This window comes from Silurus meridionalis, chromosome 18 (genome assembly GCF_014805685.1).
Source record: "Silurus meridionalis isolate SWU-2019-XX chromosome 18, ASM1480568v1, whole genome shotgun sequence".
In the NCBI taxonomy this organism is placed as follows: domain Eukaryota; kingdom Metazoa; phylum Chordata; class Actinopteri; order Siluriformes; family Siluridae; genus Silurus; species Silurus meridionalis.
Window position 1 is genome coordinate 18,274,791 of NC_060901.1, and position 26,698 is coordinate 18,301,488.

The window sequence follows — 26,698 nt, forward strand, 5'->3', positions numbered from 1 at the left end:
AAGTCAGAAGGAGTTGCATTGTGTGTTTGTGGATTTAGAGAAAGTGTATAACAGGGTGGTGAGAGGAGTTGTGGTATTGTATGAGGAAGTCTGGTGTGTCAGAGAGGTATGTGAGGGTGGTGCAGGACATGTATGAGGACAGTGTGACAGCAGTGAAGTGTGCAGTAGGAACAACAGACTGGTTCAAGGTGGATGTTGGACTGCATCAAGGATCGGTTCTGAGCCCTTTTCCTGTTTGCAGTGGTGATGGACAGGTTGACAGACGAGGTCAGACAGGAGTCTTCGTGGACTATGATGTTTGCGAATGATATTGTTATTTGTGGTGAAAGTAGGGAGCAGGTTGAGAATAGCCTGGAGGTATGTGCTGGAGAGAAGGGGAATGAAAGTCAGTAGGAGTTAGACCGAGTACATGTGTGTGAATGAGAGGGAGGGCAGTGGAGTGGTGCGGTTGCTGGTTCAGGTACCTGGGGTCAACAGTGCAAAGTAATGAGTGTGTTAGAGAAGTGAAGAAAAGAGTGCAGGCAGGGTGGAGTGGGTGGAGAAGAGTGATAGCAGGAGTGATTTGTGATAGAAGAGTATCTGTGAGAGTGAAGTTTATAGGACTGTGGTGAGACCTGAGATGTTGTATGGTTTAGAGGCAGTGGCATTGAGTAAAAGACAGGAGGTGGAGCTGGAGGTAGCAGAGTTGACGATATTTTTGTTGGGAGTGACGACGATGGACAGGATTAGAAATTAGTTTATTAGAGGCTCATGTAGGACGTTTTGGAGACAAGGTGAGGGAGGCGAGATTGAGATGGTTTGGACATGTTCAGAGAAGGGACATGTTGTACATCGGTAGGAGAATGCTGAGGATGGAGCCACCAGGAAGGAGGACAAGAGGAAGGCCAAGGAGGAGGTTTATGGATGTGGTGAGGGAAGACATGCAGGTAGTTGGTGCGAAAGAGGCAGATGTAGAGGACAGGGGGGCATGGAGACAGATGATCCACTGTGGCGACCCCTAATGGGAGAAGCCGAAAGAAGAAGAAGAAGAATTGATGGAATGGGACAGAGACAAAAAAGAAAAAAGGCATTTGAGCCTTTCATGTACCTGCTTTAGTAGATACTCAATCCTTTGTACGGCAACGAAAGAACCTGCCAGACGTGTATCGAATCCACGTTATAGTTCAGCTCATGTTACTGTAGATTAATATAGTACTGGTTGATTTCCTGCCTATGAATTTATTATCGGATTATAGTGTATACATTACAAGATTCAGTCAAACCCCCAAACACACACAAACACACACTCAAACATGCAAACCATTGTGTGAGAAATGTATTTGTTGCCCTGGTATTCAGTATCAGTTCTTCTCTCCTTTGAATGTTGCCTGAGCTGCAGAATTATCAGATTCATCAGATTTATTATCATTCATTCCGTGCGACTTCAGCGTCACTGGCAGCGGCGGTAGAAATGGAAGTGGTAGTCAGTAAACAGAATTCCCACGTAGTTGGGGTCTGTGGAACAATGCGCCTGACCCTGAGGAGAAAATCAGATTTTTGAAGTTTACTCCCAACCACGTTTGTACGAATGTCATAAAAACGGAAAGCTGAAAAAAAAAACGAACATACCGCTACTGAGAGACGGAAGTGATACGACGATCGGAAATGTCGAGCCACCGATAGGGGCCACTCATGGACGTACCCCTGGAGAACAAAACAAACTAATGTCAGGTAGAAATAAACCGTTTCATCAACCAGGTCGCTCGGTGGGCTGATTTTTTTTCGAAATAGGACCAAATTCCTGAACCATACACCAAACCCTGAACATCTTTCTGAGGTACACTATCTCAGAAAAGTAAGTACACCCCTCACATTATAGCAGTACGGATTTACTGTCCTCTGAAAATAAATAATTCGACCCTTAGATTAAATATAATCATTTTATTCACGTCATCTGTCGGTGGTTCAAATCAGTTTTTTGTGTACTTCTACTTTTTTTAAAGTAGTTTTTAAAATCTAACATAACTTCATTCTGTTTTGTATCGTACTTAACTACATTTTGAAGCATATCCGCTACTGAGTAAAAAATAAATAAATTTGAATAATGATGATAATGATAATTTAGGCGGAAAATCCCAGTAGGATTTTTTATTATTCATTTAATAATTTTTTAAAGTGCATAATTCACATTAGACTCAAGTCATGGACAATAGTTTTTATTTTATTTTATTTTATTTTATTTATTCATTCTCGTTATTCCACTTTAATTTGTAAAGGTTTAAGTCTGCGATTTCTATCCCCTTTATTTTTTTTTTCCAAATACAAAATGCCCCCCCCCCACCCCCAATCTAAAAAAAAAAAAAACATTTTTACACAAAGTTTATTTTTTTAGTTTGCTTGAGTAGATTTTTAACTTCTATTTAAGTAAAAGAATTCGAAGTAATGGTACTTTTAATCGAGTCAAATATTTTGTTACTTTTTTCACCTCTGGTTTTAATGTTATGGCTGATTTGTGCTAATCAATTCGCACTTGCAATCAGTTTTCTGTCTAATTGAGGTGGATGTTGAATAAACACTACCTGTGTGTTGGGGACTCGCTGGAATTCAGAGTCATTATAGTCCATTACAGCAGTGCACTCTTCCCTCAGCTCGTATGCACACAAGTGAGCCACTAAAAGCTCAGTAGTGCTGTTCAAACACACACACACACACACACACACACACACACACACACACACACACACACACACACACACACATTACCTAAATACACATCACGGTCATGTCTTGAAATACTATATACAGTGCATCTGGAAAGTATTCACAGCACTTTTTTCATATTTTCTTATGTTACAGCCTTATTCCCATTATGACAACGTCTTTGCCATAACCATTAAAATTGATCTCAGGTGCATCCTGTTTCCATTGATCATCCTTAAGATGTTTCTACAAATTGACCTGTGGTAAATTCTGTGGTAAAGTCTACCTGTGGTAAATTCAGTTGATTAACAGTGCATGTCAGAGCACAAACCATCCATGAAGTCCAAGGAATTGTCTTTAGGAAAAAGTTTACAACCACCAGGACTCTTCCAAACTGAGCAATCGGGGGAGAATTACCTTAGTCAGGGAGGTGACCAAGAACCTGATGGTCACTCTGAAAGAGCTCCAGTGTTTCTCTGTCACAAGAGGAAACCCTTCCAGAAGATCATTCCTTAGTAAAAGGCACATGACAGCCTGCCAAAAGTTTGCAAAAAGGCACCTGGAGGACTCTCAGACCATGAGAAACAAAGATTTCCAAGCGTCATATTTGGAGGAAACCAGGAACTGCTCATCAACTGGCTAATACCATCCCTACAGTGAAGCATGGTGGTGGCAGCATCATGCTGTCGGGATGTTTTTTAGAAGCAGGAACTGGGAGACTAATCAGGATCTAGGGAAAGATGAATGCAGAGACATTCTTGATGAAAACCTGAGCTCTTTCGACCTCAGACTGGGCGATGGTTCATCTTCCAACAGGATGTCAACCCTCAGCACACAGCTAAATAACAAAGGAGTGGCTACGATACGACTCTGTTAAATGTCCTTGAGTGGCCCAGAGTTTAGACTTCAACCCGATTGAACATCTCTGGAGATCTGAAATGGCTGTGCACCGATGCTCCCCATCCAACCTAATCGAGATTGAGAGGTTCTGCAAAAAAATAATGAAAGAAACTGCCCAAAAATAGGTGTCAAGTTTGTGTAGCATCAAACTCAAAATTACTTGAGGCTGTAATTGGTGTCAAAGGAGCTTCAACAAAGTATTAACGAAGGCTGTGAGTACTTATGTACGTCATTTGAATGAATTAGCAAATATTTCAAACACATGTTTTCACGTCGACATTAGGGGGCGTTGTTTGTAGAATCCATTTTTGAATAAGGCTGTAACATAACAAAATGTGGTAAAAGTGAAGCGCTGTGAAAAAACGTATTGATGCACTGCATCAATAAATTGTCATAAAGAATAATCACGGCCATTTTCAAACCCAAGAGTCCACACTTATCCAGTAATGTCACAATATCCTCAAATGTCATTTATTGAATCATTTACAGTGGGACGCTGAAAACAATGGTTTGATCAAGCGCTAGTTGTGAATCGTGGAAATGAGCGGTAAGGATCACACACCTGTATTGAATTTTACCACTCGTCTCCACCAGGCTCGACCGCCAATCGCAAACCCGTCCTCGGAAACATGTATCATTTACACATGGATGTTATATTTAATGAAAAATAAAAAAATAAAAAATATGAACAACCAAACTAGAGATTGCCATGTTTACCGGCATGATATCGAATTTGTCGTTTACAGTTTTTCTCAGATCAGAATTGAAAGTCTCGAAACTACTCGTTCAACCTCCACATCATGCATAAAAGCAATTTTTCCGTTGCTTTGATCAAATTGCGAATTGATTGTGAACAAGCGTCCGCTGTTTCCTACATTATCAATTGTCATGTCGATCAAAATATATTATACTGGTTCTCACTTAAATAGTCTTAACCCCCCAAACATCTTAGCCGGCTTTAATCCCTTGCGTAAGTCATTAAATGCAAAAACGGTTCAGCTATCAATTTATTAACCAATGATCACCCAGTTCTGAATCGAATCTGGCGCCCCCTGATGGTTCATTGCAGAATCGCATTTGCCACAAATTTGTTTGGCTGATTTTTCAGTCTCTCGCTAAAACAAAAAACGTATAGGGAATTCTTTTAATGGAGTTTTATGTTGAAATAATGAAATTTATTAATAAAAAATAATTATTAATCAGAAAATAAAGTAAAATATTCATACGGTACAGTACTGTATGCATAAAATACCGTATATGAACTCACTATAAATGTGATACAGTAAACTGTATTTCTACGAATCTACACCGAATTCATCTAGCTATATTCTGGCAAATGTTTTCTGTGTGTGTTTAAAGTGTGTGGGAGGATGATTTATGGCTTAAACAAATTAAAAAAAAGCTTTTTCGGGGTGACGTTATTGCTAATTATTTGCAATAACGCATTTTACTCACTTCATCTGCAGGGTGAACGGCATGTTGATGGGAATGTGCTTACTAATAGGGATCCGGTAGCTGTAGTTGCCTTTGCTGCGGAACACAGACGGGTTAACGATCAGCTTTATGGGCTCGAAAATGACGATCCACCCGAAAAACGGCACCTACCGAGAATTCTCCTGGTCTATGTAATGGTGGTCAATGACTTGCTGGTTCTGAGAGATAAGCATCGACCTGATGGTTGTGTTTGTCCCTGTAAAGAAAAGTATTGAATAAAAATCCAATTGTGCGCCAGTTACAACCGTCAGAATTCTAATAAAATATTAAATTGTTCATTAAACTCACAATCGCTGTAGTGGCGCAACCATTCCAATTGAATATCATCTAAAAAAATTACCCGGACGTCAACACAAATAAAAACAAAAATGTATTGAGATAGCTGTTATAGCTGTAGTAGGTCTCACCTGGCAGACTCTGTTTGGCATTAGAAGGGGTTTTATGAAATCCTGGCTCGACAGTTGAACTCGTTCGAACAGATATGCGGCTGTTGGATGTTGTAAGCACGCAGCAATAAACTTCATCTGAGTAAAAGACGCTAGAGAAATCAACGTCCGGGGGCCAAGGGCCAGGGGAGGAAGTAGGTGTGACTGTAAAGAAAAAATAAGAAAATCATAAGAGCAAAGTTTTCCAGTTTTGAGATCACTTTATATAAATAACTCCAGAAATGTTTCATTTCTAAAATGAATTATCTGTAGTGAAGTGGGGAGTGGTAGTTTAGTGTTTAAGGCGTTCCATTACTGATCGGAAGGTCGGGGGTTCAAGCTCCGGTATTGCTAAGCTGCCACTCTTGGGCCCTTGAGCATAGGCCATTAACCCTCTGTGCTCCAGGGGCGCCGTATCATAACCGACCCTGCGCTCTGACCCCAGCTTCTGAGCAAGCTGGGATTTGCGAAGAACCAATTTTACTGTGCTGTAATGTATATGTGACAAATAAAGGCTGTTCTATTCTATATGTGCAGTTACATGTTTCCATAAAATATCTTGTAACTTGTAACATCTTTAACTCTTTGCTTAAGAAAAGAGTTTTGCGACGAAAATGATAATAGGAACATTTTTGCTTTAATAACTCATAGTGGAGGCTTAAGCACATTTGAAGGCAAATACTTTTGTACTTTTAGTCAAGTGGAAGTTTATCAAAGAAATACTTTTACTGGCGTCCTATTTTATGGAATTGTATTATTTGGGAATGTCTCTACTTTTACTCCAAAATGATTTGTGTGCTTTTTTTCCCCACTGTCTCATCAAGGTTTGTTAACGTTCACATCGAAACCAGAACCTCACCCTTTCCAGAAACTCATGACAACCATGTTAACATGACTTGCACCCCACTTGCACACTATTTCTTTCCTGAGGTGCAGAAAGAGTAACCATTGAATAGAATCGGAAATGGGTTTTGCCGTCATGAACTTTTTCTTCTTTCGGCTTCCCCTATTAGGGGTCGCCATAGTGGATCATCAGTCTCCATACCCTCCTGTCCTCTACATCTGCCTCTTTCAACCCAGCTACCTGCATGTCTTCCGTCACCACATCCATAAACCTCCTTAATTCTATTTGAGGTTTATTAAAGTTTTCAGCCAATCCATTTAAGACTAGATCCAAATCCCAGGCATGGACCACAACAATCAATGAGGCTTTTAAATAACCCAATCTCATCAAAGCTCCAGTTCAAAAGCATCCTGGTTCCTCAAAAACAATTAATTCTAGTGGATTTCTGGAATTTAATCTGGGGTGGGTATGGTTTAAAGAAATCAAAAAGCTACCCCGTGGCGTTCTATTCTAAGAAACTGTCGAAGAACATCCGGCTGACACAATTATCCCGAGCAATATGGCGTCACTGGTCAAAGGTAGCTGCACACCCTTTCGTTATCTTCATGGATTATAAAATCTATTAGTACCTAAAAAAAAAAACAGTCAACACCCTTGCCAAGTATGCTAGGCGTTATACCTACCACCAAGCTATCGATAACCTAGCGTTTAGTGGCATTATTAATACAAACATAACAGACTCCCAAGTCATGGTTCCACACACTACCAGCTAATGAATCCATGCAAAACATTACTTGTTCTTACCTGTAGTCCCAATTTGTGTAGTAGTATGGACATCATGCATGCTTTCATTACTACAAGGTTCCAGAAACAGAAAAGCTTATATATACGCTAAAAGTGCAAATTGCAAACATTGTTCAAAATTGTTATAAAATTGGTTAACGGCTAATATACAGACTTGGGGAAAAAAAAGAGCTGGAAGGTGTTTATGAGGACCTAATGTTTACCTGGAACCAAAATCCATGTCTTCTCTCAATGTGAGCATGTAGAGTGTAGTGATACAGATGGCACTAGAAACATGTGGATGGAAAACATTACTTACATTACACTTACTACTACTACTTCTACTACTACTTCTATTTTTTTTACTACTAGTATTACTATCACTACTTTTATTATGACTTCTATTTTTATTACTACTATTACTATTTCTACTACTACTATTATCATATTACTTACTATTATATTACATACTGGTACTATTACTATTAATACTACTTCTATTTGTATTACTTACTACTACTATTATTATTACTACTATCAATATTACTACTGATTTTATTACTATTATTATTACTTCTATTTTTTATTACTTACATTCTACTACTAGAACTACTTTTATTATGACTTTTACTATTTCTACTACTCCTACTTTTATCATTGTCACTACTACAAGTTTTACTACTACTACTTTCATTACTTACTACTACTATTACTATTAATATTACTTCTATTTTTATTACTTACTACTACTATTATTAGTAGTATTATTACTACTACTATTGATATTACTACTACTTCTATTATTATTACTACTATCAATATTACTACTGATTTTATTACTATTATTATTACTTCTATTTTTATTACTTACTACTACTATTACTTATATTATTTCTACTACTAGTATTACTATTCCTACTTTATAATGACTTCTATATTTATTACTTACTACTATTACTATTTCTACTACTACTACTACTACTATTATCATATTACTTACTATTATATTACTTACGGGTACTACTACTATAAATATTACTTCTATTTTTATTACTTAATACTACTACTAGTATTATTATTACTACTATTAATATTACTACTACTTCTATTATTATTACTACTATCAATATTACTACTGATATTATTACTATTATTACTTCTATTTTTATTACTTACTACTACTATTACTTATAGTATTACTACTAGTATTACTATTCCTACGTTTATAATGACTTTTATATTTATTACTTTCTACTATTACTATTTTTATTACTACTATTATCATTGTCACTACTACAAGTTTTATTACTACTTTTATTACTTACTGCTACTATTATTATTATTATTATTATTATTATTATTATTATTATTATTACAACAATTTATATTACTACTACTTCTACTACTATTATAACTTTTATTATTATTACTCTACTGGTATTACTATTACTACTTCTACAATTACTATTGATATTAATATTAATAGTAGTAGTAGAATGTTTTACTTCTACTATGACAATACTATTATTATTATTAATATTTCCACTACTATTACACCTCTACTATGACCACTACATAATACTACTACCGATACTATTATTACTACTACTAGCATTGCTACAGCTATTTATTCTATTTTAACTTTGACAATTATTACTATTAATACCAGTACTACTATAAATTTTTATTCTTACATTTTTTGTAGTTTTTTTTCCAGTAGTAATATCAGCATGTTTATCTGGATCATGGATTGCATTGTTCTGCATCATCCATACAGCTTTTGTTTCATATTAAATATATGCCATAGAATAAGAACTTACCAAAAAGCCATGGTCACCACAAGCAGAATGATGGTCGCTTGGAATATTCTGTGCTGGAGGCAGTGGCGATATTTCTCACGCACATACTCCTGAAACAGAAACATCTGTATTGGTACAGTTTACCAATAGATTTTGTAAATTGATTAGATCGGGCAGAGCAGGACTAGTGGAGGTTTTGCATTTTGTGTTGTTTTAACTTACTTTACTAGTTTTTGCTGGCGAGGGCTTTTGAGGAAGAACTGAGGTTTGGCTTTTAGTGCCTTTATTGACTCCTCTGTAAGAGAAATATGCACAGGAAATAAATAAATGGTATAAAACAGCAAATTAATTTAATTCATCAATCATTCCAAAGGCGTATGGATTTTATAGTGTTTGTGGGTTTTGACCATTTATTTACCGTTTCATTTAGATTTACCGTTTATTCGCAGAGTTGTTTTTCGAGCGCATGCTCCCCAGGTTCTTCAGCTTGGCCAGGCGAGCGTTCCACACCTCCAGCTCCTCGATGCGTGTCTCCAGGTTGTCTGTGAGCTTGCAGAGCTCTTTTACAGCCCCTACGTTCTCCATGAAGATCTGTTCCTGTTTAGAAAGTCCACGAAGAAAGGAATGAATTAAAAAAATGTATTATTAATCAGTCACTCAAGTCTGGTTCTTCAAGAAGATTCTTTGTCCTATCGCCTCAGACAAAATTCACGCTCACCAAGGTCACCTTCTGAATGTATATTTTCAATCCGTTTATTTGTGTTAAGCTTGTGTTAGCTTCTTTTAACCCCTTGCTCCATCCACACAAGAGACACTGTCAAATACCTCAGATAATTAAGGTATCAAAGTTTTGAGACTCGCTCCATTTATAAGAAAGTACTTTATTTCTCTACATTCACACACTATCACCTTCAAAATAGTCTCCTTACACAGCAATACAGCGATCCTAGCGTTCCTGCCACTTCTGGAACGTGTCCTGGAAGTCTTCGTTTCGAAGCATGTCAAGCACCTTTTGCAATTGGCGTCACATCTCCGTAACGGTGTCAAAACGGTTACCTTTGAACTGGATCTTCATCTTTGGGAAGCAGTAGCTGAATCTGCGAGTAGGGACCGTTCCCCCATGATCATCATGCACAAGTTGCTGAAAGGTTTCGACATTTAGGCTCATTAAAGGGCTTCCTGATCTTTCTTTGTCTTCCAGCGGTGTTCTTGAAGGACGTGGGACACTCAAAACACTTCGAACGACTCATTGCGGCATCGAACGTATGTCATGTCAAACGTCTCTGTGGCAGATTTGCCCAGTTTGATGCATAATTATACGTATGCGGTTCCTGCTAACTAGCTGTCGACGAAGAAATGTGGCCAAAAGAGCACCATTAGTCTCGAAACCTTTTGATTTTATATATATATATATATATATATATATATATATATATATATATATATATATATATATATATATATGCGCTCAACGTAGATTTAAGGTTTTTTCTTACTGCCTAATGACAGTGTAAATAACATACTTTGTCCACCATGAGGAAGTTGCGGATTTTCTGTCCATCAGAGCATGTGACGTCTCCTACTTCTCTCACTGCTGTGGGAATCAGTTCCTTCACCTCCTGTGCTATGATGCCTGTCCAAGACAAAAACAATTCGCTACATAAACAACAACTAACTAACAACTGACTTACATATAATACAAAGAATATATATCATTAATACAGATAATATCATTTAAAGGATTTTAGCTCATTTCAAAGCTGTGTGCTTATTGGTTAAGCTGTACTATACTGTATGTACAAAAGCTTTGAGACATCTGAATTTTCCACCTGTATTGTTCAGAACATCTTTGGATGCAGTAGCATGACATTTTCCCTTTATTTAAACTACGATACCCAAACCTGTTCCAGCATGAGAATGCTCCTGTGCAAAGCTAACCCCATGAACACCCGTTTTAGAGATATAAACCCTCTTGAACACCTATGGGATGAAAGTGAATGCTGAATGCACTCCAGACCTCCTCACCTACATCAGTAATTGACTTTACTAACACCCTTTTGGCTGAATGAATCTTACACTAAATCTAGTGCAACATCTTCCCAGAACAGTGGAAGTTATTCTAAGAGCAAATCTGGAATGGAATGCTCATTCATCCAGAGCGAAGTCTTGCCAATACCATTTATTGTGAAGATCATGTGTGTATTCTATAATGTTTAAGCCCACACACACCTGTCTCGTGCACCTGATCAATGCCCATCTTTGATGCAAACTCCGGTTTGTAGTCATATTCAACAATTCTCATCTGGGCAATTCTTCTCAGCTGTTCTGTTGAATTCACCTGTTGAATGCAATAAATATCAGCCCTCCAGCTTGAGGATCGTGTATCAAGTGTACTGAGGAACAGAAATCAGGGATTTGTATGACGTATCACCTCTTTGACGTTCTCCTTCGCTCTGCTGTCCGAGGGGTGCATGATGGTACCCATTATCTTGGCGTTTCCACAAACAACCAGAGCCTCATCTGGGGCATCGGTATTGATCCCTACGAGGCCCTGGCACACCACTGAGTCTGGGGTTTGTCCTTTTAGCCAGCTCACGTCGCTGTCATTCTCAAACTGTCCTGGGTTCGAGGCCTAATGAAGACAAACAAGTGGGTCATTGAGATCTGAACATTAACATTGCTTTTGCTATTTGGCTCTAACTAGTTGAAACCCAATGAAATGTTCATTGTATATTGGTATAGGCATTTAGAAAAGAGGAATAGTTCGAAATTGTGGAAAAAAGATTATATATCAGAGGCGGGTCTTGAATTTGACACCCACGCCTTCAGTGGTGTCTTACCTGAAACAATCCACCTCTAAAGAGCATCAGTATAAAGCCACGGCTCTAGAAACCATTAGTGTTATGGACAACTGCAGAAAACCAGAGTGCTGCTTCACAGATAGGAATCTCATACAATCAGAATGAATTCTATACAGCAAGAAACCCAATAAACACAATTAAACAAGTCTCCTTTCACTTGCGTCACAACTGCACCTCCCACATACAGTGCATCCCTAAAGTATTCACAGCGTTTAAATTTTTCCACTTTTGATTCATACAGCTTTATTTCCAAAATAGATTCAATTCAATATTTGCTCCAAAATTCTACAAACAATACCCCATGATGACAGCATGAAAGACGTTTGTTTGAAATCTTTGCAAATGTATTAAACTCAAAAAGAATTAAGGCTGTAATTGGTGCTGAAGGAGAAGTATTGAGCAAACGCTCTCAAAACTTATGTATATGTGATTTATTTGTAATAAATTTTGCAAAGATTTTAAACGAACTTCTTTCATGTTGTCAATAAGATGTTTTGTTTGTAGAATTTTGGATTTTTTTCCCCATGCGTTACGTTTCCCTAGGGAGGCAAATGGTGTGTTTTAGTGCGAATTCAACAGTAACGTATAAATGGTTAATGAAAAAGCGTAACTGATGTTAACTCGTGATGTCCATCTTCTAAAAGTTCTTGTGAGTGTATCCTTGAACAAAATCAGTTTCTTCTCCTCTGTCAGCTGTTCTCTCTCTGCTGTTCGCTCTCTGACCGTCTGACGTTAAAATGTCAACGTTATTGTACACCCGCTAGATGGCCTGATTGGTTAAAGCAACAGGCTCAACACAGATGTGAAGGCTGAATTCTGGTTGGATAGAAATTCCAATGTCAACAGACACTACTTGTGTGGTGTGGTGCTCTTGGCTGCATTCATATGTCTCAAAAGAAGCAGGAATTCGTTTTCACCCTCCAAAACCAGCAGCAGTTGTATATTGGGGAGAGGTGAGAATCGGTAGGTGATGCAATTGGGGTGAAAAATAAAAAGAAACCAATATACAAAGTGACAAAAAATATACGAAATAAAACAACCTCCGGAAATGAATAACCATACCGTCTCTGCAGAATCCCATGTGATTTCATGGTAACATTTACACTAATTATACAGCAACCCCAATTCCAAAAAAAAGTTGGCGCACTCATGAAAATTTGAATAAGATCACAATGCAGTGAAGCATCCACTTTCGATTTTTTCACGTTTTCCACTTTACCTCAGTACATTTTAAATGGGGCCCGAATAGCGGCGTTTCTGTATCATGTTCATGCATGACTACTTCTTTGCATGATAGAGATTGAACCTGCATTTGTAAATGACATAGCAAACTGCTTTCACACACAGTGATTTCTGGAGGTGTAAATAAACCCATGCAGTGATTTCCATTACAGAATAATCACCGTTTTAAATTCAGTGCTGCCTGAAAGACAGAAGATCGACGGCATCCGATATTGATTTTCGCCCTGTCCATTGTGCACAGACATTTCTCCAGAACCTTTGAACCTTCTGATTATATTATGTACTGTAAATGATCAGACTTTCATGTCGAGGAACATTCATTAAGATTGTTCCACAAAAACACTTTCACAGAATTTGTGAAGCTCCGCCCATCTTTACTTCTGAGAAACTGCTTCCTCTAAGAAACACTATTTATACATAATTATCTTAATGACCTGTTGTCAATCAAGCTCATTCTTGCAAAATGTTCCTCCAACCGTTTCATTTTAATAACACGTAGCATTTCCAGACTTTTGTTGCTTCGTCCCAACTTTTTATTTTTAAACAGCTGCATATTAAACATGGGTTTATATGATTTTGGAAATTACCGTCAGTTAAACAGTGTGCCAACTTTTTTAAACTCGGGGTTATACAGTAACCAATACAAATTATCTTTTTTGGATTGTTCACTTACCCTGACAATGATCCTCTCAGATACATTGGCGACCAGCAGGTAACTCTTCTCTTTGACTGTAGCGTAAAGTCCGACAACCATTAGAAAGTACCTGAGCAACACAAAAATTTACAAAATCACCAATGACTCTCCAACACAACAACCAGATGATCGCTCATTTCTAACTAAATTAGTAAATTTCCTATTCAGACAAATCAATGGTTTAAATCAGGGGTCCCCAAACTTTTCTTACTGTGAGGGGCACATCATTTTTTCTTTATTTAATGGGAGTAACAGTATTATTATGCCTCCTAATTCTATAATGATATATTCATCATTTATTTTTATATTCTATTTCTATTTGCATGTACATTCTTCAGTCTTGGACAGTCGTAAAAAAGCATTTTACAACGTTGTACTTGTATAAATGTGTGTGTATGTGACAAATAAAATTTGATTTGAAATTAAAACATTGACTTTTAAGTTATGTTGATTGTACCATTCTGTTGGTTGATTGATTGTTTGGTGTCTAACAAATATTTAGGCTACGATAATAATTTCGGGACGTTTTAGTTTGAAAGTCAACCCTTATTGTGAAATACAGATATGATATGAGAAAATGACATTTTCAGTCGCTGGCATTGTTCAGAAGGCCCAGAGGGGGCGAGACGTATTTGGCCCACAGACCGTAGTTTGGGAACCCCTGGTTTACAATGTCAGACAAAAACGTGTATCAGAAACAAAAGAACATTTGCTTTCGTTGTTATGATCTGTGTGTGTGTTACCTCTGGTCAGGATTAGGTTTGCCCTTCTTCCTCATGTTATTTGCAGTCGTCTCGCCAAAATGTAATCTTCCGAGTGTAATCTTGGTGATTTTATTTCCAGGCAAGTTTACTCTGAAAAACAAACTACCATATGAAAAGACAAACTTATAACCATGATCAGATTCATGCCTCTAAAATAAACATACTGGACTGGCAGGAAAGACTTTTTGCTGCGGTCTGACTGTGACTGCTCAATGGTGATGTGGTGGGTCTGAGCCTCGAGCTGGAAAATAAATACTATATAATCAATTGACCCAGTAAGACTGACTGATTTTTATGTGTACAGGTACTCCAGACGAGCATTAACCTTGATTCCGAAGACCTTCACTTGAAAGCCGTCAACAAGCATCGGCCCTGCCGGTGTCTTCACGTATTTGGGGTCTCCAGCCATCCCAATGTTTATTGTAACTTGGAAGTGGTTTTTCTTCTGACACACAAACGCTTCGTCGGCTGCTGAGTAGCTGAAACCTTTATCGGTGTCCACGTGGTAACCTGGTGGAGGGCTGTTAAGGGTTAAGAAAAAAAACAACATATTTACAGGCTCAAAGTTTTTGGAATAAATGGATAATTTTCTAAATAAGCACATGTACAGTGTCTGAGGGTCTAGAAATGAAATACACTCAGGCCATTAACAGAAGATGTTCAATCTCAGATTTGAACCTGAAGAACAACGAAGGAATTGGTGAAAGTATGACGTTTCACCATTAAGAGAGTCCTGCATTACCATGGCCTGAAATTTCCCCAAACTTTTCCTACAACGTTGGAGGCACGTTGGACGTCTTTGGATTCTTTGGACAATGTCCCTGTACACAAATCCAGTTTAATGAAGATGTGTTTTGCATGGTTTGGAGTCGAAGATCTTGAGTGGTCCGCTATAGAAACCATGTTGACTGCACCTCAAGCCTCCACACCTCACATCACCTACTTTGCTAACATCCTTGTGGCTAAATGAGGCCACACAAAATCTGGTGGAACCTCTTTCCAGAAGAGTGAAGTTTTCTTATAACAACCATAGGGTTATACAAGCAGACTTTTTCTGAGAAGTGATACAAATCATATCTAAAGTGGTTTTAAAAGTTATTTCCAGAGTTTAAAGTAGAACTTTTTTCCTCATACAATCTTTGCCACAGTCACCACTGGTTTACTTATCAGGGACAAACTTATAAAGAACTTTTAGGCACTAAACTTTACATTTTTGGGGGTACTTTTAAAAAAAAGGGCTATACAAATAAAACCCAGATTTTCCTCTCCAATCTCTCATATCGCCTTCTCGGTTACTGATCGGAAGCTCGGGGGGTTCAAGCCCCATTATCCTCTTGAACAAGACCCTTAAACCTGTCTGATCTAGGAGCACTGTTTAATGGGATATGTAAAGAATAAAAATTTGCTGTAATGTGCATAACAAGTAAAATGTCCCTTTTCTTTCCTCGTTGTTTCTTTCCTTTTTTTTTTCCCTAACAGAATAAAAGGATTTAAAACACTTATAAAGGCATACAGTGTTTGGTAGCTGCTGTTGTACAGGCTGCACCACTGGTCCGGTTGATAGAGCTCCCATTTCAGTAGCTGGTACGCCATTGCTGGACTTGCCGCATGGACATCACCGTCATATCCTGGAATGTCGCAAGTGTTCCTCTCAGGACCTACGAACAGAACATTTTCAACCTTTGCTCTCATTACAAATCTGATAGTGATGACATCATGTAACTGGTTTAACACCCACAAAACGAAGTCCTGGTCCAGACTGGGTCTCTCCACTGGCTGTCTTCTGTGTTTACGTCAAAAGTGTTCGAACGCTTCCTCTTGTTGGTTTCAGGTACCATTTGGCTGCGGATAAAGATGAAATTATGAAGTTGTGGGTTTAATAAGCAGCTGCTTGGGACTACAGATTGATAATGAAGCAGGAAAACCTTAATAACGAAATAGCAGGTGTATTTCCTGTTCAGATCTCCACAGCACAGCTAAGATAATAATTTACTAGGGTTGCCAGGTTAAATCTTTTTAATGGTCTTAAAAACAAAACACTGGTCAGAAAATGCACTTTTTGAGACTCAATTCTGCCTCCAGTGGCTTGCGTTTTGCTGCAGTGGGGGAAATTCTGGACACAAGGTGAGAACAATCCAAATGTTTGATCCTCTTGAATAGTAAACCTGTTGATTCTTGATAAAGAAGAAAGAGATGTAGTTAATTCTTTCTTATTTTTTGACCAATGATTTGTTGATTGTTGCCATTTTGGGTTCGGGTTTGAAACATTTTCCAAAAGTAGGATCCCAGATCTCAAAATCCCCCCAGAAGGATTGACCCTAGCTCCAGAAAAAGTTGTTGTGATACTTCTCTTTCTCCCACAGAAAACAGAAAATTATTAGATTTCTTTTCATGGAACCCGTCCTTACCCTGAATTCAAGCCAGGCTTGGAGCACATGTAAGGGTCCACGCATGCTTTATTAGGTACAAGGCATGGAGATGTGCTGGAAGTGCCAGCTTCTGTGTAGCCTCGGAGTGCATCTACAGGACCAGGATGTACCGACGGCCCGGCGTTCCGAACGCAGCTCTCAGCTGGGCTGCTGTATGAATAGTGTAAAAACGAATCGGATACGATCTGAGCTGGAGCCGCTGGTTTGCTCTTAATATGCTGCATAGAGTTTCCTACATCGTACTGAGATGATGCTGGAGCTTTAAGATGACCCTGAGTGTGTCCTGTCACAGCGCTCAGGCCAGGTGCCAACTGTCTACTGGGTAAATCAGATCCACTGTAAACATCTGGAGAGAGGAATAAAATGATGTAGCAGGTCTCAGAGTGATATTGTATACATTTATATACTGGTACTGGTTGTTACCTGGAATTTGAGGAGGAGAACAAGGCTCAGAACTTGAATCTGGAGGCGATTCGGGTAACATACTATAAAAATAAATTAAAAGGTTGAATAAAAAATATCAGCAGTACTTAAGGCTAAGAATATTGTTCTGTTCATTGTATTTGACCATTACTCTAGATTTTCCTATCACTTAAAAAGTCTTATCCACAAAGAACAGGTTGCCTGCACACACACCAACTCTTGGATAAGATTAAAATACCCCTGATTGACAATGCAAAGTATTTCATTTTGATTCTGGGTGTGTCACATTACCTTGAATATTGACATTCTTTTATATAACCTTTTTACTGCTTTGTCTGTGTGAAGCTGCTTTGCAATGTCCATTGTGTTCAGTAAAACTGAATTGAGTACTTGATATTTTGGGTATGTCACATGACCTGGAATATGGCCTGTGTATCATGTGAAAGGGTGTCACATGACCTGGAATATTGTCCTGATATTTTGGGTATGTCACATGACATAGAATATAGCCTGTGTCTCATGTGTAAGGGTGTCACATGACCTGGAATCATCATCATCTTCTTTCATCTGCTCCCATTAGGGGTCGCCACAGCGGATCATTCGTCTCCATACCCCCCTGTCCTCTACATCTGCCTCTTTCAAATTAGCCACCTGCATGTCTTCCCTCACCACATCCATAAACCTCCTCCTTGGTCTTCCTTATTTCCTCCTTCCTGGTGGCTCATCCTCAGCATTCTCCTACTGATATACCCCATGTCCCTCCTCTGCACATGTCCAAACCATCTCAATTTTGCCTCCCTCACCTTGTCTCCAAAACGTCCTCCATGCGCTGTCCCTCTAATAAACTAATTTCTAATTCTGTCCATCTTCGCCACTCCCAACAAAAACCTCAACATCTTTAGCTCTGCTAACTCCAGCTCCACCTCCTGTCTTTTACTCAATGCCACTGTCTCTAAACCAAACAACATCTCAGGTCTCACCACAGTCCTATAAACTTTCCCTTTCACTCTCACAGATACTCTTCTATCACAAATCACTCCTGCTATCACTCTTCTCCACCCACTCCACCCTGCCTGCACTCTTTTCTTCACTTCTCTAACACACTCTCCATTACTTTGCACTGTTGACCCCAGGTACCTGAACTCCTCCACCTTCTCCACCTCTTCTCCCTGCAACCGCACCACTCCACTGCCCTCCCTCTAATTCACATACATGTACTCTGTCTTACTCCTACTGACTTTCATTCCCCTTCTCACCAGCCTGTACCTTCACCTCTCCAGGATCTTCTCAACCTGCTCCCTACTCTCACCACAAATCACAATATCATCCGCAAACATCATCTGACCTTGTCCGTCATCTTGAAATATGGCCTTGACATTTTGGGTATGTCACATGGCCTGGAATATGGCCTTTTTCGTGCATTATCTATTAGGAAATAAACATAATATATGTAGAATTTTTTTTTTTATTAGTGTACACAGTACTCACAAATTGGGATCGATATCATTGCTTAAATATTGCTCAAGAATGCTGGTGTCCACTGCTGCATTGTCCAACACACCACTGACGTCCTGCCCTGCAAATCACAAAAAACACACGTGTCATCCTTCAGGACAAAAGATACTTTATACACTCTGCAATTTACTAAGGCTTCAATAAGAAACGCTTACACGGCATGAATGCATCTACACTATACGGACAAAGTACAGCAAAAGAACAACCTGACTTTTCCAGATTTTCCATATGTTGTTCATCTCTAAACTCTTACCACAAACTACAAGGCATGCAATTGTATAGAATGTCCGTGGATGCGCTAAAATGAATCTCCCTTCATTTGATCTAAGAGACCCAAACCTGTTTCAACATGACACAACCTGCACCTAGCCAGCTTTACAAAGGGTTAAAGTGGAAGATCTCCTGATATAACGCTCTATTCAGAACCTTTGGGATGAATGTTTCATGCTGAGCAGGGCACTGGGGGTTCAGTGGTTAAGATCTGCTCCAGGGGTGCTGTGTCATGGCAGTATCTTGTGCCTTGACCCCCAGCTTCCCAGCAAGATAAGATATGTGAAAAATGTAGAAAGGGAAAGTGGTAGCCCAGTGGTTGAGGTTCTGGGGTACTGGTCAGGGGTTCAGGCCAGGGAATTGCCAAGCTGCCACTCTTGGGGTCATTGAGGTAACATTTGATTACAGGAAGCTCAAATCTCAAATTTTCACAATCCAACGAAACCCTTCACATAAAAGTATTTTCTTCTGATAAGAAACCGGAGCTTCCCCACAGGAACTGTACTGTACATTATTGCTGCAACGCTTTAGCCTTGACTTAATGGCCCTGTGACTTATAGACGCGTGGCCTTGAATGTGTGACCGTGTGTTGCAATGGCGCCAAGAATGCTGCATCATACGCTACGCTATGTTTCGAAGACGTCATGCGTTTATTTGTTCATTATGATCTGTGGTGAAATCTCTACACTGCTTTCACACTTCAACCAAAAGCTGCTAATTCTTGAAAAACTAGCATGTAAGAACAATCTACATGATAGAGTCCTACTTATTCAAATCAAGTCAAGTCAAGTCAAGACCATCGTAGACCATTCGCTCCACCTTAGGATGGTTCCACATGATGATTGTCTTTTCAGAAGATGTGTGTGGAAAAATTTAAATAGGTACACGATTTAGTTAAGATCGATTGTTCAAAAAATGCTATTAACTCATTATGACTGATATACAAACATCAAACATCTGTATAAAGTCCTAGTTTAGGGTTTCAGAGCATTTGACAAAGAAAGGTTATTTCAAGACGTGGTTGTAATTCCCCCAAATCATCAATACTTGTACTTGTAAGGAAGTAAATCATTCTGTACTTTTCATTACTGTACTTAAGTAGCTTTTACTCTTTTTTTTGTACTTTACTGAAGTATTTCCATTCGGGGAGACTTTTAGTTTGACTTCCTCATGACACCTCATGATCATTTGAATGGGAATCAATCAGTGTTTGACTCATTAATATAATCCTATTATTAGATCGGTGCTCTGAGAGGAACAATTTGCATAAACTGCATGTACTTAATTACAAACTTAAGTACATTTGAAAGCAAATACTTTTGCAGGTTTTACTCAAGTTTAAACAGAGCACTTTTACTTTAACTGAAGTCATACAGTATTTTACCCAGTGTATCTCTACTTTAACTCATCCACCAGAGTTATGGACAGTGTGCCATATTGTAAGTCTTACCATCAAAAAACTGCTGCAGGGCTTCATTTTCACCGAGGACGTCCATCAGGACCTTTTGCAGACCTCTTCAATTTTTCCGCTTCACTCCCCCTGTTTAACAAAGACGAATATGAGTCGAATGAGTCCTACCACCTATTGGCGAACTTACAAAATAAATGAATAGCTGGATATGTGATCAATAAGAAGAAGAAAAAGAAGAATAGCCTTTATTTGTCACATATACACAGCACAGTGAAATTTGTTTTTCGCATATCCCAGCTTGCTCAGAAACTGGGGTCAGAGCACAGGGTTGGCCATGATATGGCGCCCATGAAGCACAGAGGGTTAAGGGCCTTGCTTAAGGGCCCAAGAGTGACAGCTTGGCGAAACCGGGGCTTGTACCCCCGACCATTGTGACCATTGTGACCATTCCACTCTCATTTCTTTCTTTTCATCTGAATATCGGCCCTATCAGTAAATTTGTGTCGATTTTTTGCAGGTGCCAACTAACAAAACATTTAGCCTCAAAAAATATTTTTGAATGTTGACAGCATGTCAATATGTGCTGGTGTTGGTAACTGAAGTGGTAGCTGGTGAGTTTTCACTTAAACCAAGCTACCACAACTGCTTAGTTGTAAGTCGCACTGGATAAAAGGCCAATTGCGAATGAGTACACAGCTACATTTAACGACGCCCAAAAATCTCCATAAAAGATCAAGCTCACGAGCGCCAAAGTGGCACAAACGTGCACAAGGGAAATGATACAAAACGAAATTAAGGTAGTAGATCAGTGGTTTAGGCTCTGGGATACTGATCAGAAGGTTGGGGGTTCAAGCCCTGGTTTCACCCAGCACTTGGGGCCCTTGATCATTGAGTTAAACCCAAACTGTATCATGGCTGACCTGATTCCAGCTAGCTGACATATCCGAAGAACGAATTTCACAGAAGTTATTGTACATCTAAGCGAAAAAACTAACAGACAAATAAGTAAATTTGCAGCCAATCATTGACAAATCATAGAAAGTGAGAATTTATTGATCCTTATGTCTTCATTTGTTTGTTTATTAATTTAACATATTCAGTGAGGAAAATAAGTATTTGAACACCCTGCTATTTTGCAAGTTCTCCCACTTAGAAATCATGGAGGGGTCTGAAATTGTCATCGAGGTGCATGTCCACTGTGAGACATAATCTAAAAAAAATCCAGAAATCACAATGTATGATTTTTTAACTATTTATTTGTATGATACAGCTGCAAATAAGTATTTGAACACCTGAGAAAGTCAATGTTAATATTTGGTACAGTAGCCTTTCTTTGCAATTACAGAGGTCAAACGTTTCCTGTAGTTTTTCACCAGGTTTGCACACACTGCAGGAGGGATTTTGGCCCACTCCTCCACACAGATCTTCTCTAGATCAGTCAGGTTTCTGGCCTGTTGCTAAGAAACACAGAGTTTGAGCTCCCTCCAAAGATTCTCTATTGAGTTTAGGTCTGGAGACTGGCTAGGCCATGCCAGAACCTTGATATGCTTCTTACAGAGCCACTCCTTGGTTATCCTGGCTGTGTGCTTCGGGTCATGTTGGAAGACCCAGTCTCGACCCATCTTCAATGCTCTAACTGAGGGAAGGAGGTTGTTCCCCAAAATCTCGCAATACATGGCCCCAGTCATCCTCTCCTTAATACAGTGCAGTCACCCTGTCCCATGTGCAGAAAAAACACCCCCAAAGCATGATGCTACCACCCCCATGCTTCACAGTAGGGATGGTGTTCTTGGGATGGTACTCATCATTCTTCTTCCTCCAAACACGTTTAGTGGAATTATGACCCAAAAGTTCTATTTTGGTCTCATCTGACCACATGACTTTCTCTTATGACTCCTCTGGATCATCCAAATGGTCATTGGCAAACTTGAGACGTGCCTGGACATGTGCTGGTTTAAGCAGGGGAACCTTCCGTGCCATGCATGATTTCAAAACATGACGTCTTAGTATATTACCAACAGTAACCTTGGAAAAGGGGGTCCCAGCTTTTTTCAGGTCATTGACCAGCTCCTCCCGTGTAGTTCTGGGCTGATTTCTCACCTTCCTTAGGATCATTGAGACCCCACGAGGTGAGATCTTGCATGGAGCCCCAGTCCGGGGGAGATTGACAGTCATGTTTAGCTTCTTCCATTTTCTAATGATTGCTCCAACAGTGGACCTTTTTTCACCAAGCTGCTTGGCAATTTCCCCGTAGCCCTTTCCAGCCTTGTGGAGGTGTACAATTTTGTCTCTAGTGTCTTTGGTCTTGGCCATGTTAGTTGTTGGATTCTTACTGATTGTATGGGGTGGACAGGTGTCTTTATGAAGTTAACAACCTCAAACAGGTGCATCTAATTTAGGATAATAAATGTAGTGGAGGTGGACATTTTAAAGGCAGACTAACAGGTCTTTGAGGATCAGAATTCTAGCTGATAGACAGGTGTTCAAATACTTATTTGCAGCTGTATCATACAAATAAATAGTTTAAAAATCATATATTGTGATTTCTGGATTTTTTTTTAGATTATGTCTCTCACAGTGGACATGCACCTACGATGACAATTTCAGACCCCTCCATGATTTCTAAGTGGGAGAACTTGCAAAATAGCAGGGTGTTCAAATACTTATTTTCCTCACTGTATTTATACCCCGAACCAATGTATTTCTCTAAGCCTGCTTTGTGACAATGTCTGTTGTTAACAGCGCTGTACTTATATAACATTGAATAGAACTTAACTACTAATGGAACTGAACTTAAATGTTCTTCAGACGTTTTTTTTTCTTCTTTACATTGCAGTTAGAAAAACTAATTTTGACAAAAAAATCCAGGAAGAAGCTCACGCTGGCACCAGACACACTGGGAAACATCCCAGACCTCATCTTGGAAACGTATCTCTCCTGGTTTTAACATAAAAAGAATTGACGTGGCAATGCCGTTGAACGAATGGTCTGATTTTTCTTCATTTACGCAATGATGTAATATTCATAACTGCGGATGAATGTATGTTTGTGTGTATTTATGACACACTACCAAGCTGCCACTGCTGGGGCCTTTAGAAAAGGCCCCTAACTGTTAATTTGAGAAAATTGTATGTCTAGTCATCCATTTACATGTATGGCATTTATCACATCTGGCAACCCTCATGTCTTTGGTGCCCACGATCACAGAGGAACGTCCGTCCTCCAGTTTTTTTTACCTCAATTCCTTAATTCAGGACAAATCAGTTTTATCAGAAATATGTTGATTCGGGATAGAAATGTTAAATAAATTAATAAGGATCTATAAATTCACACCTTTGCTATGATTTGTCCCAGATTTGCTGCAAATACATTTTTGTTTGTTTATTTATTTGCATAGATATGAGCTGCTTGGTGTGGTTGGGATTTAAACCCATGATCTTCGGATCCAACGCCTTAACCGCTAAGCTACTACTGCCACCATGGTGGATCCACCATAACCCTGACCACATAAGGCACCTACTGAAGATTATCTGAATAAAAAGCCAGGACCCATTGAATGGAGATCTTCATGGATCTCATCTATACCTGTTAGGATTGAAATATATTATACGCTACACACCTACTTACACGGTCCATAAGAGTGTTGTCTGGATACTTGCACTGAATGCCTTTTTTTTTTTTGCCTTAATATGTGATTGAATTCCGATATATTTTTTATTACTGTGACGAATCCTCCATCATCCAAAACGTACAATATGATTTCATTTGGCTTTCATCTGGCATTTAACTCCAAGTCTTGAAGGACTTCTCAGCTACCTTCATTGATAAACAGTGTTTCTTCTCCAGTATTAAACAATTTGAAAGTAATTGATAGATTGAATGAAGCTCCTCTGGTAATATTTCATATGACATGTCCTTTTCTTTTCCCGTGCCAGTTCACCATTCGGTGTTTGTCTTTTCTTTTAAAAGACAATAGCTGCAGAGTCTTGGCTTGTAGCTCTGCACAGATTCCTGGTGTTACTGAGACAGTGAACATCGTAGAACATTGTGCACGCTGGATGCCATAGAAGATCTTCACCAATGGCATGCTTTTTAAAAGGGTGGGGAAAACCAGACAACCCAGAGGAAAACAGGAGCAAACCTGGGGAGCTATCAGGTGGTAACCCTGTGCCCTTCGTTTTCTTCAATTCAAATGCTCCTGAATTCCACAGAAACCTTCTCCAGTGAATTTTAATTCTCTATACGTTTTTCCACGATTGGCAAAATGGCTTAAAATGACTACTGTTTGGTTTCAATCTTCCTCTGAAGGATAAACTGGCCGTGCATTTTACCTCAGGCCTTCAGTGATGTCCTACCTGAATCAATCCACTTCTTAATACCATCACGCCACATCTATAGAAACCATCAATATCGTAGAGAACCCCAGTATAACAGAAATGCAGCGAGAATGAATGGCATTACTAAAGCAAGAAAAACAATGAACACAATTCAAAACCTCTCTTTTCACTGTAGCCACAGCAGGCACTAAGTCCATCTTATAAATGTAAGTGTAACTGCACCCAAATTAATTTCATCTCCTCTGTCAGCTATTGTGGGATGAAAAAAACAGAAATTAAATCCACATAAATAGATTTGAGCTTGAACAGTTTGCTACAGATGCAGGTTGCGAGTTCTGACTAGTGCACCACAGATGGTAATTGGACGCCTGCTAGACGGCCCTGGAGTCAGCAAGTGATTTTGAAATCTGATTGGTTAAAGCAACAGCCTTTAAGTAACATGGAACAAGAAAAAAGCTATGGAATGAAAACAATGGACTATTGGGAATAATTTCATACATATTCATGGACAAAAATATACTAAATCAGTGAATCAGAGAATGTTTAAACCAGCAGAAAAAAAGGCCCTTTTGGCCCTGATGGCCCTCCACTGGCCCTTTATAGTAATATAGAAGTAAGCTTACATTTCAGCATAAATCCCTTACCTTTTAAAGCTAAATTTTTTTACAGACACTTTATGTTTAGGGCTTTTTTTCTTTAGTGTCCTTCCTAATTGATTGATTGATTGATGTACTTCTCATTAATCATAAAAATCACAAGGTCTTGACCGAGCCCTTCTGTTTTCACGATTCGCACGATTCATCGCTATGCCACTTCCTTTCTTTTTTGCATACGTCTCCAAGAAGTGAATTAGTTTTACTTTACTTTTTCTTTTTTTTCTTATGATAGACTGTGCATTTGTATTTATTTATTTATTTTATTCCCAGATGTAAAGAACAGAACGAACAGAGGATCAAACGGAGTTTGGAGACGGCCCGTCCTAGCCTCGCACTCGTACTTAGCCGATCTCGATGAGTCTAATTTAGTACTATAGGAGTTATATTTGATACTTCCCGATAACTTCTAGCTTGTATTTCATCGTTTAGTAATCAATATACCTAATAGAATTTCGCGAGCTGTTTCCAGGAAACAGGAAAGTCACGGTGTGACGCCAGCACCTTAAAAAAAAGCTAATAATTTTATTGCTAGCAACAATTAGCCAGAATTTCAAATAATATGTAATTCTGATTTATGCAAATAAAAAAAATGCATTCAATCGTTGCAATTATATAAAAAAAAACTATATATATATATATATATATATATATATATATATATATATATATATATATATATATATAAAAAAAGGATTTGTTCGATTATTTATATCGTCCAGTCGAGCGATGTCGATTCTCACCGTTTCCTTCCTGAGAACGTTTCCAGATTCGGTCGAATTTTCCCCAGTCCGCTTTCTCATTCAAGTGTAATCCAACATCGTTGCAGTCAAGGGTACAGTGCGTACTCCACTCACGCCATGTTCAGAAACATTTTCTAATGTGGATCTACATCGCTCGACGCAAATGGCGGTTGTTGTTGAATCGAATGTGTACTTTGTTCAATGATCTCTGAGGCAAACTCCATTCACGTGTTCTGCGCAGGCGTAGACCCGAGAGATTGTGTGTGTGTGTGTGTGTGTGTGTGTGTGTACGCAGGAGGGGCCATTGTCCTTGCTCAGGGTAATAAATGTTGAGGTTTTATGGCCTGGATTAGATGTGAAAGAGTTTTACTGTAAAACCAGCAAGTGGTTGAGAGTCGCTTATCTAAGTCTGATCTTATAAAGCAAACAGTG

At 38.9% G+C, this 26,698-nt stretch overlaps 1 protein-coding gene across 2 annotated transcripts; it reads right to left on the minus strand.

Moving 5' to 3' along the window:
• Positions 1-1,198: 1,198 nt before the first annotated feature.
• Positions 1,199-26,511, minus strand: LOC124401770 (myelin regulatory factor-like protein). 2 transcript variants are annotated; one of them, XM_046874209.1, is made up of 26 exons: positions 26,267-26,511; positions 20,573-20,662; positions 18,826-18,913; positions 17,338-17,399; positions 16,894-17,260; positions 16,224-16,327; positions 15,999-16,143; positions 14,811-15,006; positions 14,650-14,726; positions 14,465-14,575; positions 13,701-13,791; positions 11,356-11,556; positions 11,154-11,262; positions 10,448-10,557; positions 9,361-9,521; positions 9,147-9,219; positions 8,946-9,034; positions 7,350-7,412; positions 7,147-7,196; positions 5,481-5,663; positions 5,362-5,400; positions 5,185-5,269; positions 5,035-5,109; positions 2,559-2,667; positions 1,609-1,683; positions 1,199-1,516 (listed from the first exon to the last, which is right to left on the minus strand). In XM_046874209.1, exons 2-26 carry the CDS (start codon positions 20,616-20,618, stop codon positions 1,430-1,432), a joined length of 2,796 nt encoding a protein of 931 aa, XP_046730165.1. In that variant the 5' UTR covers positions 20,619-20,662; positions 26,267-26,511; the 3' UTR covers positions 1,199-1,429. The 2 variants fall into 2 exon arrangements, with proteins under 2 accessions (XP_046730165.1, XP_046730166.1); XM_046874210.1 differs by lacking the exons at positions 17,338-17,399; positions 18,826-18,913; positions 20,573-20,662; positions 26,267-26,511 and having other exon boundaries at positions 16,894-17,064; positions 17,151-17,260.
• Between the last annotated feature and the right edge of the window lie 187 nt (positions 26,512-26,698).

Bases quoted from the DNA above. Each gene is read 5' to 3' on its own strand.
- LOC124401770 (XM_046874209.1), bottom strand. From the start codon at position 20,618: ATGGACGTCCTCGGTGAAAATGAAGCCCTGCAGCAGTTTTTTGATG. The intron at 17,261-17,337 runs GTAACAACCAGT...TCCTCTCTCCAG, and splicing joins TTCTCCTCCTCAAATTCCAG to ATGTTTACAGTGGATCTGAT. The intron at 11,557-13,700 runs GTAAGTGAACAA...TGTCTTCATTAG, and splicing joins CTGAGAGGATCATTGTCAGG to GCCTCGAACCCAGGACAGTT.